The 13,851-nt window shown below is 46.1% G+C and overlaps 2 protein-coding genes across 6 annotated transcripts in view; one reads left to right on the forward strand and one right to left on the reverse strand.

The window, feature by feature from the left end:
* ANGPTL7 (angiopoietin like 7) lies at positions 1-7,008 on the reverse strand. The gene is made up of 5 exons (XM_082414219.1): positions 4,986-7,008; positions 2,238-2,338; positions 1,458-1,652; positions 607-805; positions 1-382 (listed from the first exon to the last, which is right to left on the reverse strand). The coding sequence occupies exons 1-5, from the start codon at positions 5,353-5,355 to the stop codon at positions 213-215; spliced, it is 1,035 nt and encodes a 344-aa protein (XP_082270345.1). The 5' UTR covers positions 5,356-7,008; the 3' UTR covers positions 1-212.
* Positions 1-13,851, forward strand: part of MTOR (mechanistic target of rapamycin kinase) — a 126,187-nt gene that overhangs the window by 54,999 nt on the left and 57,337 nt on the right. The gene's annotated exons all lie outside the window — the stretch shown is intronic.

Consider the following 13,851-nt stretch of genomic DNA (forward strand, 5'->3'; position numbering starts at 1 on the left):
TGGACCCATTGTGTTTAAATACTTCCTCCCGTTTACTGTAACGTCCTCAGTACATAGTTTTTTTTTTCTCCTAAGAGACTTACTCTCTCACTGAAGATGATAGGCCATTTTCTGTCCCTGCCCTTTCTATACTCCCTTCCTCTCCTCCTCTGCCTTTTCCCAGCCTCCGTCTGTCTCCGTTTCTGCAGCCCTGCTCCAGAGCAGGCTTCTTTTCATGGCTGGAAGTCTTCTGGGCGGATTTTCATCTCCACTCGTTTGAGGGAGTAGCTAGAGCCGTGCCAGCCGTACCAGGTGATGCCGTCCAGGTGCCTGTTGTGCTCCCCGAGGCGGTAGTAAACGCCGTTGAGGTTGGAGTCTGTGCAGCAGTTGTACCAGTATCCACCTGGGACAGGAGACAGGTCAGTGCTGGTCTGTCCTTGGAAATAGCTGATAGACTAGGCAGCAGGGATTTGTGATGTTTTTTAAACTATACCTGAGCCATTAGGGTCAGTGTCAAACAGGAGTACCAAAGCCAGAATACCAACTGCAGTTACAAATTCACTCTTTCTCCTCCAGTGGGACTATGGCCTTGTACCTGAACTCCCACCTCCCAACCCCAGCTCTCACCTTTCCGGAGCTGGGCGCACTTGTCTAAGCAGTTGTCATTGTCCTTGTCCTTGGTGCTGAAGGCTGTGTTGTTGTGATAGACCAGGGCATCGTTCCCCACGTTGCCGCTGTAGTTCCCCAGGAAGAGGCGGTAGCTGTTCCGTTCATTGCCCAAAACAAAGTGGCTGTACTCAGCGTAGCGCATGTTGCCCTCCCAGTCCTGTCCGGGGGGCAGAGCCTTAGAAAACTGCAGCGGGGCCTCCTTTCCTACCATCCTGCACCTCTTCCCTCTCCCCAGCTGCAGCCATACACCTTTTTACTACTTTTTACTTCTTTATTACTTGTCTACCTCTAGTTTAACACACTAACCTGGGAATCAGAAAACAAGGGTCCTAGATCAGACTTCTCTCCTGGGTCACCATATGGCCCTGGTTAGTCTCTCGTTCTCTTCCCCTTTACATCCCTGTCTGTAAGGCGTACACGTATGTGTGTTTTGCTGTATCCCACTCTGAGATGTCATAAGAGTAACTTGAGAACATAGTGACGCTTCAGGGCCTTTGATGAGGGTCACCAACGGATACCAGTAAGGTTTGCATGTAGAGGACCTCATGCCCCAGGCCAGGGCAGGGACCACAGTGTTTCAGCCCAGCTGACTGTTGGATTCCTCTGCTCTGGCCTGAGTCTGGCCTCTCCCTCGTACCTGCAGCCTCGTTTTTGTGAAAAATAGGAAAAAAACCCTATTATTCCTCAACTGTACTGCAACCTGCAGGAAAACCATCATAACAAGTACCCCAGCCGATGGTGAACAGGAGTAGGAATGACGCCCAGGAGCTGTGCGCAGCGGGGCGTGGCGGGCCTGGTCTCGTGCTCACCTCCATCTCCACGCGTAGCCGGGTTGGCCGCCTGGAGAGCCGGTGGATGTGGTCGTTGCCCAGCCAGAAGTCCCCGTGGATGCTGCCGAAGCCCTGCTGGTACTGCTTCCAGTCCCGGAAGAAGGAGACGAGGCCGCTCTTTCTCCTCTGAATGGTGGTCCAGCCACCACCTGAAGTCTCCATGTCACAGAACACCTGGAGCAGAGGGGGTGCCCTCCCCGGTCAGGACGTGCCCAGGCAGGCAGCACGAGCCTGAGCGTGGCTTCCCACCCTTCTCCCACCCCGCAGAGCCAGGGGACGTGTGCCCTTCCACAGCCATGCTGGCTCACTAGGCAACGATTCTGCCCCAGGGTTGGCAAGCTGGGCAGGCTGGTGGTTTGCTGAGATCAAAATTGAGGATAAGAGCAAGTGCACGGAGAGTCTGAAGGGAAAAAGTCCAGGTCCTTCTGACACACTCCCTATATGTTCTCTTTTCTCCTCCCCAAAGAGTCACCGCCGTAGGATGCGGCAAGGGATCGCAGCTAGTTAGGTGATGGTTATAGCATTATCTAACTATGTTAGAAGGTTTAGTGTTTGGTTGCTAATGATTTGAAGGAGCAAAGCAGACGCCTGGATTTTTTTCCCCCATGAATTGAGTGTTTAGATAGCTCTCTGGTATTGTGTGTTTGCTTCTCTGTCTTGAGTTTCCCTCTCTTTAGACTGTGTGTGACTAGCCCTGTTGTCCCCCGCCCTTGAGGGGGTGGAGGATAGATGGTAGTACATGGGCTGTGACGACCTCACCTCCAGCTCAGGGCTGCCCAGGAAGTCATCGGGAGGAAGCTTGTACACTCCAGAGATGCGGTAGTTCTTCTGGTAGAGAGACGAGCAGTCATAGATGGCATCTACAGAAGGAGGAAACCACAGCGTGAGCGTCCAAACCCAGGGGCTCTGTGGCTAGCCGGCATCCCTGCTGCGTCTAAATTGAAAGTTTAGGAAGGGAGACTTCATTTCTACCACAAAATTCACAGGAGTGTTCATTGCTGGGCAGTGTCTGGACTTGGGAGAGGTGGGCATCAGGAGGCCAGGAACGGGTGTGTTTTGGCCTCACTGGTGGTAGGGCTGAGGGCTAGGGAAACCCTTCACCTGGATAGCACAACGGTACAAACAGGTGACTTCAGGTCTGTGCTGAAATAAATGATCCTCCTGTAGTTCTAGGGCATGAATTCTGGAAACGTTACAGTGTGTGAGGGCCACTCACAGATCCTCCTGTTTAATAGATGCAGCTTCTGGGACAGCCAGCCTCTATTCCTAAATAAGTCATGAAGATCTCATAGGGTTTGGTTTTATTGTTTCTCGGTTTGTTTTTCTTGTTTTTCAGAGGTAATGGCTACTGCCTACTAGGTCCCTTATTAGCAGAGATTTATAATTTTATCTTTCCCTCCTTAATCCAACACTGCTAGACAAATGAAAATGCAAACACCCTAAGGAACCCTTGGAGGCCTTCCCCTGACACCATTATTAAAATAAGGAAATGAGAGCTTTGGGCAGGCGGGCTTTCACTCTGGGGTTGATTTTAATGTTTCCTCAGCTGCCCTGGGGGCTAGTGCTTTATGAAAGATTTTGTCTCCTTGTTGTTCTAAATATCAAAGAGCATTGTGGAAGGGACAGCCTTTCCAGATAGGATTCAGAGAGCAGGAACTCTCGCCTGTCTAGGAGATGCCTCCTGCCCACTGTATCTTGGGATTCTTTTCTTGGTGACCGCTGCACTGGACCTTCAAGAAGAGGACACAGTTGGCAGTTTCCCGCTGTGGGAATTGTTCAAGGCAGAGCACTCTGGGGAGGGGAAATGGGAGACCCTTGTCTTCCCTATCAGAGGTCATCACTTCCTCTTACTGATGAAAGCATCAACTTACTGCTTTCTCCAAGGGGCTAGCTACTTACAAAGTATAAAGGTGACCCCGCACCTGGTAGCAGAGAAAAAAAGTAAGGAATGATGGCCTGGGCAGGAAGAGTGAGAGGCCCGGCAAGGGAGCTGCATTTGACTCCCAAGAAACTCCTTGCTGGGAGATGAGAAAATCCCGTTTGGAGGAGCAGGACGTGACATTGGTCAGATTCCTCTGTCTCGCCTGGTCTCCTGTGTGTCTGGTTTCATCACACAGACCAAATCAGGACTCACTTGTCTGGAAAATGGCCTGAGAAGACCTTTCTAGTCCCAAACTGAGAGTCAGGAAGTACATGCTTAGAAAGTGATTTACACACACAAAAATTTTTTTATTGGAGTATAATTGCTTTACAATGTTGTGTTAGTTTCTGCTCTACAGTGAAGTGAATCAGCTATATATATACATATATCCCCTCCCTCGTGGACCTCCCTCCCCCCATCCCCTATCCCACCCATCTAGGTCATCACAGAGCACCGAGCTGAGCTCCCTGTGCTATACAGCAGGTTCCCACTAGCTATCCATTTTACACGTGGTAGTGTATTTATGTCAAACCTAATCTCCCAGTTCATCCCACACAAAATTTTTAAGCTTAATTTCATGTTAAAGCTTTTTCTTCATTTGAGTTGAGGATAACCAGTAAGACTCACTCTGCTGTTTATTCTTGGCTTGGTTTATAATATGACCAAAAAGATTTTCTTTTAAGTTTTTATATCAGCAAGAAATGACATATCTATAGACTATGCTCCTTGTAACTAATAATTTCCTGATAATTTCAGCAAACCAAATTTCTGTCTGAACAATAAATTCACCTTGGCCTGTCTAAGCCAAGCTAAGTAGAAACTGAAAATTGTTTTGGAAAAGAAAACAGTAAACGTATCTTATTTTCGGCCTACTAAAAATGTAAATTTCAACATTGCATTTTCCTATATAACTGGGGAGAATTTTATTTGCAGTTGTGGGAAAAAATAGAAATACCAGAATTGAGGAACCTTGAGGAGCCAGTCCTTTTTGAACATGAAGGAATCCTTCAGATGGCTCTGGGAGGTGTCTGTGCACTTAATTCTGAGCCAGTGAGAACTAGGTTGGCAGACAGGACACCAAAGTCCATTAATGCCCATTCCACTAAATCCCAGGGACCCGAGAGAACTGTTTTTGGCAAAACTTTGCTTCTAGAAACGTTATGATTTTGGTGTTCATTCCTGCTTCCTTGGGACTGAGGGTACAGCCGGTCAGCTCTGGGTAAGGAAGTGGACTAATCAGGAAAACTTGAACCCAGTTTCTAAGACTTGCTTTGTGACTTTGAGCAAACCGCATGATCTCTCTGTGTTCCAAGATGGTAATTCATACCTTCAATGGGCCGAAACATTGCAGGGATAAAAAAAAGCTGGGTAAATGTACAGAACCTTAGAACTCAAAAGAAATACTTCGTAAGCCTTTGCTAAAGAGAAAATAGAGCTGGTGGCACGTACCCAAGAAAGTAAGTTCCATAAGAACCCCCAGGATCGTTCTGACGACCACGTCACCTAGAAGCAATGCTGCAGATGGGAGGCGCTCGGACTATGTGAGGGGGAAGGTGGTGAGTAGCGTGAGGACACGTCCTCCTTACCTGCCAAGGTCTGGGTGACAGTCTGCGCTGCCTGCAGCTGCATGATGCCGATCTGATTGTTCATCTCGGAGTACTTGCTCTCGGCCTCTGTGAGCCGCGACTCCATGCGCTTGGAATTGCTCTCCAGCTCCATCACCTGCATGACCACGCTGACCCAGTCCCTTTCCTGCTTCCTGCTCAGGTCGCTCAGCAGGCTGCTTAGGTTGGCAATTTGGGCCTTGAGCTCCTTCGCCTCCTCACAGCAGCCGGCCGCGGTGAGCTCTGCAGGTGTCTTGCGCTTAGGGGGCTTCTGTGGCCACACTGGGTGGCTGACAAAGGCCACGGTGAAAATGCAGAGCCAGGCCACGGCCGAGAGAGTCTCTTTCAGCATCTTTCGTGGGTCTGGTTGAGGAAGGCTCTTCCTCTGGGGAAATCTGGCTGTGCCCAGCTGAGGTATGCAAAGCTGCGGCAAATTAGAACCTAGCCCTTTTGCTCTTGGTGGACTTACCACCTTGTTGTTCCTCTCTCCTTGCTCTTTCTTAGCCTTTCTCAAAACTTGAGTTTCTGAAAGCGCAGCTTAATTGGGTATCCTATAGCTTTCCTTCCCAAGACTGAATGCTCGACAAACTCAGCATCTTAAATATTGTTTGCTGCCTGCACCTCCACCCCTACCATGGCCGTGCATAGCGCTTTAGCCCCTCCCAGCTCATCTGGGAGGGTCAGGTGCCTGTTGGGTGAAGTCAGCGTAAACTTAGGCCAGAGGAGGGGAGGAGAGAGACAGGGGCAGTCTTTCTTTCCTTGCCTGCACAGTCTCTGGGCTAAGACAAGAGGACTGAATTCGTGTGTTTCCAGTTTTGCCTATTAGATTGTACCCCTGCCAGCCACTGGCTCTGCTCTATCAGCAAACAGGGCAGGGTCAGAAGAATTTCCAGATTCCATTCTAAAGGTTATATAACCATGGGGTGAGCATAGGGTAGGCAAAGAGAGTTGGGAATAAGACTCTCCACTCACAGGGAGACCTGTTAATGCAATCCACGCTGTTTATACGAGGCTCTAGTCTATTTTGGCATCCTTCTGAATGTGCTTTTAACAAGGCTCGTTATTCCCTTCTCTGATCATCATTCAGTGTTTTACAAAACCCTCTTTTGGCCTGGATCTAACGCTATCTCACATTTGAAAATTTCCAAGTTAGAAAAGCTTTAGAAATAGAAGGATAGAGGAAATCTCTTAAGAAGCAAAAAAAGACTTTGTAGCTTGTACCCACAGGATTTACCCAGTTGTCTTTCTTTTTACGTACTTTCTCCTTCAATAAAGAATGGGCCAGTGTTCGCCTCTCACACTTGACATTTGGCATGGAAGTGGCAGCGATGGCAGCAGGGGTGAAAATGCAGGACTTGGTCCCCGGATGGGCATCTGCACACCCATCAGTGTTCAGGCAGAACAGAGAACAGGCACGGCCACGGCCCATGGTTCTAAACCTGGAAAGTATGTTAAAACGTAGAGAAAAGCATCCCCATTGCCTAATAATCCATGTCTAGAGTCTCATTTCCCTTGTCCTATGGAATATGGTTTGCAGATTTATTCTCTATATATGATATATATATCCCTGACAATAGGGATATTGTAATTTTTCACGTACTGTATTTAAAGGAGATTCCTCCTTTGAAAACAAATGGGGGAAAAAGCTGGGTTTTCAGCAAATCTTAAATCCTTAAAATGAGCTTTTCACTAAGAAGGTAAACAGAGTTCCCTCTGTCCATGCACGGTAACTATCTTCGGAACATACTCTCGCTGTTTCCGGGTGCAGTGCTTATACTGTTGCTATTCCGTATGGGCCCTTCACACACAAGCCTGAGGCCGGGCAGCCCTTCCCGCCGTGACCCCCAGAGCCTTTTTCCAGTCAGGGCTTCTGTTTCTCAGGAAGTCATTTCTGTTCAGGCAGCTGGAGTTACCAAACACTTTTTTTTTTTTCCTGTAAATCAAAAAGCAGGAGTGGATCAGGTGGATCAGGGTTTGTTTGCTCACCTCCTCATCTCCTTTGCCTGCTTAGGAGCGAGGACGTCGCTGGAGTCCTATAGCAGCTTGTCATTCTGCTCAAAGGGGTCTTTCCAGAATTGGCACCGTCAGCCAGTCCCTGCTCTCTCTTTGCACGTGTCTAGTCCCGCCGGGCACTGCAGCCTTAGCTCATGGAGCTCACTTCACTAAGGCGAACCTGGCCCCGACCGCCAGCATCCGACGGGGTCGTTTAGCGGGGTCTACTGAACTCCATGAGGATCTTCAAGATGACCTCCTAGCCAGCTTAACCGACACTGAGCCCTGCGCTTAAACCGTGCGGCACACGACTGTATGTAGCATGACACACGATGCTGCTGCCTTGGTAGAGAACATCACGGAACAATGGCGCTTTATGGATTCCTGGCCGGCTTTTTGTTTGTTCTTTCCAGTAACCATTTCCTCTGCCCAAACAGAAAAATCTTGTTATGAATAGATTTTCATATCTGGGCAGAAAATGAATCGATCATTCATATTTGCAACCCATGTAGCAGTCCTTTCCAGGAAAGGTAGGAAGGGGTTCCTGAGTTTGGATCAGAAGCATCTAGCTTTTAGCATGAGTGCCTACTCTCTGACATTTGTTTTCTGGAAACTTATTTCTAACATAAGGCTTAAGTTGGAGACAGAAGCTTTTTTTATTTGAACATTTTCTTAAATTGTCTAAGCTGCCCAAATCTTCAACACCCCCCCGCCCCATTTTGAGAAAAATAGCTAATTAAGAGTATATCCCATGCCAGAAGATTATCTGTCCTCCAAAACATCTACAACCCTAGGGTGTCCTAGATTCTGAATTTCTGAAAGAAGGAAAAATAAGTCCTTGTTTTGAGTACAGCTAAGCCAGTAGAGAAAACCAGGACAAATGCGGAAGACTAGAGCAGTTTTCCCTTCTCTGAGAGGCTTTTAATCCCTTCTCTGCCCTTCGGTGAACAATGTGACCATAAAAAATGGGAATTAATTGAGAAAATATGGAAAACCTGTGTTGGACACCTTACAGTTTTTCCTTTTCTCCATTTTGCTGGTGGTGAAAGAGGGTCAGCTTGGAGCTCCTGAGAAAGATGTTTATGAGAATAAAGCTTATGTTCTTTTGGGAAAAGCCAGTGAGCTTTTACTTCACAGTCTGGGCTGTGCTGCCTTAGGCTGGCACCAAGGATTGGAGGTGTCCGAGCAGCCTGGGAATTCCAGAGCTGAGAAGGGCCTAGAGCTGGTCTTTCCTTCTCCCCCAATAGGGGCGTCATGTCTCATTTTCTTGAAAATGTTCCTGTTGGAGAGACTCCTCGTTTTCCAGTGTATTCACGCCCCTGCCTACTCTTACACCATCCTGCCAAACTGGTGAGGGAGGAACAGCTGCCCTCAGTGCCAGGCTCTGTTGAATGAATACATCTCAGAAGAATCTGCCTTGTTGTTAGTTTAGCTGTGTGTTTGTGGTCATATTTTTTTTTTTTTAAAGGGAACGCTATTTATTTATTTATGGCTGTGTTGGGTCTTCGTTTCTGTGCGAGGGCTTCCTCTAGTTGCGGCAAGCGGGGGCCACTCTTCATCGCGGTGCGCGGGCCTCTCACTGTCGCGGCCTCTCTTGTTGCGGAGCACGGGCTCCAGACGCGCAGGCTCAGTAGTTGTGGCTCACGGGCCCAGTTGCTCCGCGGCATGTGGGATCTTCCCAGACCAGGGCTCGAACCCGTGTCCCCTGCATTAGCAGGCAGATTCTCAACCACTGCGCCACCAGGGAAGCCCTGTGGTCATATTTTACTTCCGAAGTCTTCTAATGAGCCACAGCTGCCTTACTACATGTGGCCGTTTAATCCCTGACCCTTCTACCGCTCAGTCCTACTTCCATCTCAGCCCAAAGTCCAGGTCCATCGCAGAAGGTATTTGCACCTCTTCCCTAAGCCTTCTAGTTTGCCACTTCTCCCAAAGAGTGTGTCCTGGGCTTATTAGAAACCATTTCTTTCAGGCCTCCTCTTAGCGTCTACTGTTTAATTATAGCACCTGCAAAAAAGTCTGTCTCTAAACCCTCTTAGGAATTTGTAGCCTCCGGTGCCTCGCAGGCTAGGTGGAGAGACAGACAGCTGAACTCCAGGGCAATGTGACATGCTGGGGTGGGGGACACAGCAGAGGGGGAGTGCCCAACCCAGATGAGGTTCTGGAAGGTCTCCCGAGGGAAGTGATATCCAGGGTTGTTGTTTTTGTGGGGTTTTTTGTTTTTTTGTTGTTTTTAAAGGAAGAAATAGCCAGAAGTGGGAGAGGCATTCTGAGCCAAGGTGCAGCTGTATGAAAAGCCTGGGCTTATAGAACCTAAGTAGTCAAGTGTGGTGTTAAGGGGCAAGAAGGAAGAGGAGTGGTGGCAGGAATTAAAGCTGGAGGAGTGGAGGCGCGTCGGGCCTGAGGGCCCTTGTGCCTCCCAGCAAGGCTGTAAGTGTTACTTGGGAGACAGGGGGCTGTGGAAGGAAGCCAGGAAGCTTTTACTTCTTGCTTTGTTTTTTTTTTTGAGTCTCACCAGGACAGTGGCTCTTTGTAGTTACCAAACAAGATTTTTAACTGGAAGTGGGTGGCTTAGAACATTAGAATTTCTTAAAATTGTAATGCATTCATATTAAATGCCCTGAAGGGCTCATCTGGCTTGAGGATTAACTGAGGTGGTATCTGAGGGACTTAAAGTAATTAGGTCTAGAATCAGATAAATCTGGGTTCTAATCCCTTCCCATCACTTGATAGTTATATGACCCTGGGCAAATTAATTAACTTCTCTCGGAGTTGACCAATCTGTGAAATGGGGATAAAAATTTTAACTACTCCTGGACTTCCCTGGCAGTCCAGTGGTTTGGACTCCGTGCTTCCACTGCAGGGGGCACGGGTTTGATCCCTGGTTGGGGAACTAGGATCCCACATGCTGTGCAGCACAGCCCAAAAAAAAAAAAAAAAATTATAACTATTTCACAGGATTTTTGTGAGGACTAAGTTAAATATAGCAAAAGATTAAAAATAGCTAAGGCATTTTTGAAGAAGAAAAATAAATTTGGAGGAATTACCTTATTAGAAATCAAGATTTATCTTAAAGCTACAGTAAGTAATTAAGGCAATGTAGTATTGGCACAAGGATAGACAAATAGATAAATGGAGCAGATTTGAATGTCCAGAAACAGACCCACACATATATGAACCCTTGATTTATGACAAGGTACCACTATAGAACAGTGAGTTCCTCTGGGTAGGCTAGATAGCCTTATGGGGGGATAAAGGTTCTTGACCCTTACCCCATACCGCACCCAAAACCTCAAGTCCAGGAGATTTAAATTCTAAATCGGAAAACAGTAGGTCTTCTAGAAGATAACATAGGAGATTATCTTCAGCATCTTGGGATAAGCAAAGATTTCTTAAACAAGATTTGAAAAACACTAACCATAAAGGAAAGCATCATTAAATGCAGTAAAAGGAGTCATTTCTTTTCACTGGAAAACACCATGAAGAAAGTGAAAAGGCAAGAAGGTATCTCCAGTACATACTTCTGTGTATACTGTACCCAGAGTATATATAGAACTCCTAACAAACAAACAAAAGGTAGCCAATGAAAAGATTGGCAAGAGATGTGAATAGGCACTTATTTCACAAAAGATTATGCCCAAAAGGCCAGTCAACACATGAAAAATTGCTCAGGCTCATTAGTCATTATGGAAACTCAAATTTAAACTATATGGTGCAGGACTTCCCTGGTGGCGCAGTGGTTAAGAATCCGCCTGCCAGTGCAAGGGACACGGGTTCGAGCCCTGGTCTGGGAAGATCCCACATGCTGTGGAGCAACTAAGCCCGTGCGCCACAACTACTGAGCCCGCGAGCCACAACTACTGAAGCCCGCGTGCCTAGAGCCCGTGCTCTGCAACAAGAGAAGCCACCGCAGTGAGAAACCTGCCACACCACAACAAAGAGTAGCCCCTGCTCCCCGCAACTAGAGAAAGCCCACGCATAGCAACAAAGATCCAACGCAACCAAAAATAAATAAATAAAAATAAAATTAAAAAAAAATAAACCAGAAGGTGCAACTTACACACCAATCAAAATGGCTGAAATGGAAAACACTAAATTCCAAGTGTTGACAAAGATGTGGAGCAACTGGGATTTCCGTACCCTTCTGGTCGAAATGTAAAGTGGCAGTTTGTCAGTATCTTCTGAGACTGGAACATGCCCCTGTAAGCGAGCAATTCTACTGCGAGATTTGTTCCCACCAGAAATGCGAGCACACACGCACCAAAGACACATATAGGAATATTTGTCTGGACTTCCCTGGTGGTCCAGTGGTTAAGACTCCGCCCTTCCAATGCAGGGGGCATGGGTTCGATCCCTGGTTAGGGAACTAAGATCCCACATGCCGCGTGGTGCGGCCAAAAAAAAAAGGAATGTAGTAACGTGACTTATCATAGCCCCAAACTGAAAACAGCATAAACCCCCATCGACAGTAAGACAGATAAATTGTGGTATGTTCATACAGTGACATACTATTCAGCAGTAAAAAGACAAAACTACTGTGGCATGCAACGACATGGACGTATCTCGTAAACATAATGTTGAGTATTTATATAGAGTTCAAAACCTGGTGAAACTAACCAATTGTATCAGAAGTGAGATAGTTGTTACCTCTTATGAGTTGTTACCTCTGGGGATGAGAAGGGAAGCCGTGATTGGGAGAAGGCTTGGGTGCTTCTGGGATGCTGGCAGTGTGTTGTGTTCTGTTTTCTGGTCTGGGTGGTAGTTATAAGGGTATCTTCACTTTGTGATAATTTATCAAGCTGTACAATTAGGTGTATACTTTCCTGTGTATATATGTTGTACTTCAGCCAGGAAGCTTATTTAAAAATAGATAATGCACATAAAACACTTTGTTTTTGTTTTTTTAAAAATTTTATTGAAGTATAGTTGATTTACAACATTGTGTTAATTTCTGCTGTACAGCAAAGTGACTCAGTTATACACATATATATATTCTTTTTCACATTCTTTTCCATTACGGTTTATCACAGGATATTGAATATAGTTCCCTGTGCTATACAGTAGGACGTTGTTGTTTATCCATCCTGTAAATAATAATTTTCATCTGCTAATCCCAATCTCCCAGTCTTTCCCTCCCCCCACCGCACCCCCCCTTAGCAACCACAGATCTATTCTCTATGTCTGTGAGTCTGTTTCTGTTTGGTAGATACGTTCATTTGTGTCGTGTTTTAGATTCCACATATGAGCAATATCATATGGTATTTGTATTTCTCTTTCTTACTTCCATTAGTGTGATAGTCTCTAGGTCCATCCATGTTGCTGCAAATGACATTATTTCATTCCTTTTTATGGTTGAGTAATATTCCATTGTATGTATATATACCACATCTTCTTTATCCATTCATCTCTCAGTGGACATTTAGGTTGTTTCCATGTCTTGGCTATTGTAAATAGTGCTGCTGTGAACATAGGGGTGCGTGTATCTTTTCAAATTATAGTTTCATCTGGATATATGCCCAGGAGTGGGATTGCTGGATCAAATGGCAACTCTATTTTTAGTCTTTTGAGGAACCTCCATACTGTTTTCCATAGTGGCTGCATCAGTTTACATTCCCATCAACAGTGTAGGAGGGTTCCCTTTTCTCCACACCCTCTCCAGCTTTTATTATTTGTAGACTTTTTCTTTTTTGAACACTAGTCCTTTGGGGGTTTTTTTAGTATTTTTTTAAATTAATTAGTTAAGTTAATTTTGGTTGCGTTGGGTCTTCGTTGCTGTGCGCGGGCTTTCCCTAGTTGCGTGGAGCAGGGGCTAGTCTTTGTTGCAGTGCGTGGGCTTTCTCATTGCGGTGTCTTCTCTTGTTGCGGAGCACGGGCTCTAGGTGCATGGGCTTCAGTAGTTGTGGCATGCAGGCTCAGTAGTTATGGGTCGTGGACTAGAGCATAGGCTCAGTAGTTGTGGCGCACGGGCTTAGTTGCTCCGCGGCATGTGGGATCTTCCCGGACCAGGGATCGAACCTGTGTCCCCTGCATTGGCAGGCGGATTCTTAACCACTGCGCCACCGGGGAAGTCCCTTACTTGTAGACTTTTTAGTGATGGTCGTTCTGACCAGTGTGAGGTGGTACCTCATTGTAGTTTTGATTTGCATTTCTCTAATAATTAGCAATGATGAGCATCTTCTCATGTGCCTATTGGCCATCTGTATGTCTTCTTTGGGGAAATGTCTATTTAGGTCTTCTGCCCATTTTTCGATTGGGTTGTTTTTTTTTTGTTATTGAGTTGTATGAGCTGTAAGACACTTTGAATTGTGTCTGACACATAGTCTATATCTAGCAAATATTAAGTAGTATTGATATTTAGGTAATCGATTATCATTTCATCAGAAAAACCTCCCTGCCCACCTGAAACTAAAATAAGTCCCCTGTGCCATTCTCCATCTCTGTGCTCTGTTTTCTTCATGGTGTTTACCTCCACAGCACTTATTACCATTTGTGTTTTGTATATCTACTTCACTGACCTATAAGCTCTGTGAAAGCAAAGACCATACCTGTCTTATCTACCATAGTAGCTCTAGCAACCAGCACTTAGCACAAAGCCTGAGACAGAAGAGATACTGCATTGGGACTTGTCAAATGAAAGAATGAATTCCCAGCAGAAGGTTCTTTTCTCCTAAATAAACATCTGACATGGAGACTTAGAGTCTCTCTCCATGGTCATTGCCAGTATTTTTATCATGGTGAGTTCTTCATTGCAGGGGATTGCCTTCTCTCCTGCTTTAACATTTTCTTCCATAGATTTTAGTCATAGAATCAAAGAAAGTGAGAACTGGAAGAGTTGAGATCATTTGGTTCAGTCTTC

The sequence above is a fragment of the Balaenoptera physalus genome (assembly GCF_965194825.1).
Source record: "Balaenoptera physalus genome assembly, chromosome: 1".
NCBI lineage: Eukaryota > Metazoa > Chordata > Mammalia > Artiodactyla > Balaenopteridae > Balaenoptera > Balaenoptera physalus.